General features: G+C 65.2%; 1 protein-coding gene across 1 annotated transcript in view; it reads right to left on the bottom strand.

Moving 5' to 3' along the window:
* Positions 1–342, bottom strand: part of UBE2H (ubiquitin conjugating enzyme E2 H) — a 26,159-nt gene extending 25,817 nt beyond the window's left edge. The window contains exon 1 of the mRNA XM_027909671.1: positions 174–342. Within this exon, the coding sequence (XP_027765472.1) occupies positions 174–226 (53 nt within the window). The 5' untranslated portion in view covers positions 227–342. The remainder of the gene's footprint in view (positions 1–173) is intronic.
* Between the last annotated feature and the right edge of the window lie 1,087 nt (positions 343–1,429).

Below are 1,429 nucleotides of genomic sequence, written 5' to 3'. Positions count from 1 at the left end.
GGGGGGGGGGGGGGGGTGATGAGGCCTCTCCTGGTGGCGGAGGGGCCCAGCGAGGGGACACCCCGATGGGGCGGGGGGGGCTGTGGGGGTGACCCCCCCTCGGGACCCTCCCCCCGGCCCTGCCGCGGCCCTCCCGGGGCGGGGGGGGGCGGCCGAGGGCACAGCAAGGATACAGCTTGACCACGTCGGTGTCCATCCGCCTCTTGCCCGGGCTGGGGGACGACATGGTGGCCGCGGCCGCCCCCGGCGCTCCGGGCGGGCTGTCAGCGCCGCCGCGGGCCGGGGCCGCCCGGCCGCGAGGGGGAAGGCGGGCGGCGCTGCGCTGTGGGCGCGGTGGGCGCTGTCGCCGCTGTCGCCGGTGGTGTCGCCGCTGTCGCCGCTGTCGCCGCCGTGCCCGCCAGGGCCCCCCCCGCCGCTCGCGCTCCCTCAGCCGCCCCGGCCGCCTCTGCCACAGCCTCTCGCTGGGCCCCTGACGTCACCCCTGCCGCGGTGACGTCACCGCCCCGCCGCGCGCCCGTTGGGCCGCCTCGCAACGCTCGGGCCGCGCCGCGCGGGGCATGACGGGAACTGTAGTTCTGTGGAGGGGGCTGTAGTGCTGTAGTTCCACGGGCTGTAGTTCCATGGGCTGTAGTTCTGTAGTTCCACGGGCTGTAGTTCCATGGGCTGTAGTTCCACGGGCTGTAGTTCCATGGGCTGTAGATCCATGGGCTGTAGTTCCATGGGCTGTAGTTCTGTAGTTCTATGGGCTGTAGTTCCACGGGCTGTAGTTCCATGAGCTGTAGTTCTATAGTTCTATGGACTGTAGTTCCACGGGCTGTAGTTCTATAGTTCTATGGACTGTAGTTCCATGGGCTGTAGTTCCATGGGCTGTAGTTCTATAGTTCTATGGACTGTAGTTCCATGGGCTGCAGTTCCGTGGGCTGTAGATCCATGGGCTGTAGTTCATGGGCTGTAGTTCCATGGGCTGTAGATCCATGGGCTGTAGTTCCATGGGCTGTAGTTCCATGGGCTGTAGTTCCATGGGCTGTAGTTCCATGGGCTGTAGTTCCATGGGCTGTAGATCCATGGGCTGTAGTTCCATGAGCTGTAGTTCTATAGTTCTATGGCAGGGTCTGTAGTTCTTGGTGGGGGGGTTAAATGATGGCAGGGCTGCGGGGTTGCGGTGCTTCCCTTTCCAAGCGTTTCCCGCAGTTCCCCGTGGGAATGGTCCCCCCATTCCCGTTCCCCCTGGATTCTGATGCCCACCTTGCTCACCCTGTGCCCACTCTCTCCATCCTTCCAGGGTCAGGGAGGCACCCCAGCCATGTGAGGCCCAATGGTTCTCTCCTACTCCCTGTGTTTCCCCCATTCCCTATGGATTCTGATGCCCCCCTTGTTCTCCCATCCCCACCAGGGTCAGGGGAGCACCCCAGCCATGTCAGGGCCAATG

Source organism: Empidonax traillii, unplaced genomic scaffold (genome assembly GCF_003031625.1).
Source record: "Empidonax traillii isolate 1590-97213 ecotype Southwest subspecies unplaced genomic scaffold, ASM303162v1 scaffold2300:size67345, whole genome shotgun sequence".
Taxonomy (NCBI): domain Eukaryota; kingdom Metazoa; phylum Chordata; class Aves; order Passeriformes; family Tyrannidae; genus Empidonax; species Empidonax traillii.
The sequence above is the reverse complement of the archived record's forward strand: the minus strand, read 5'-3'. Positions and strand labels throughout refer to the sequence as shown.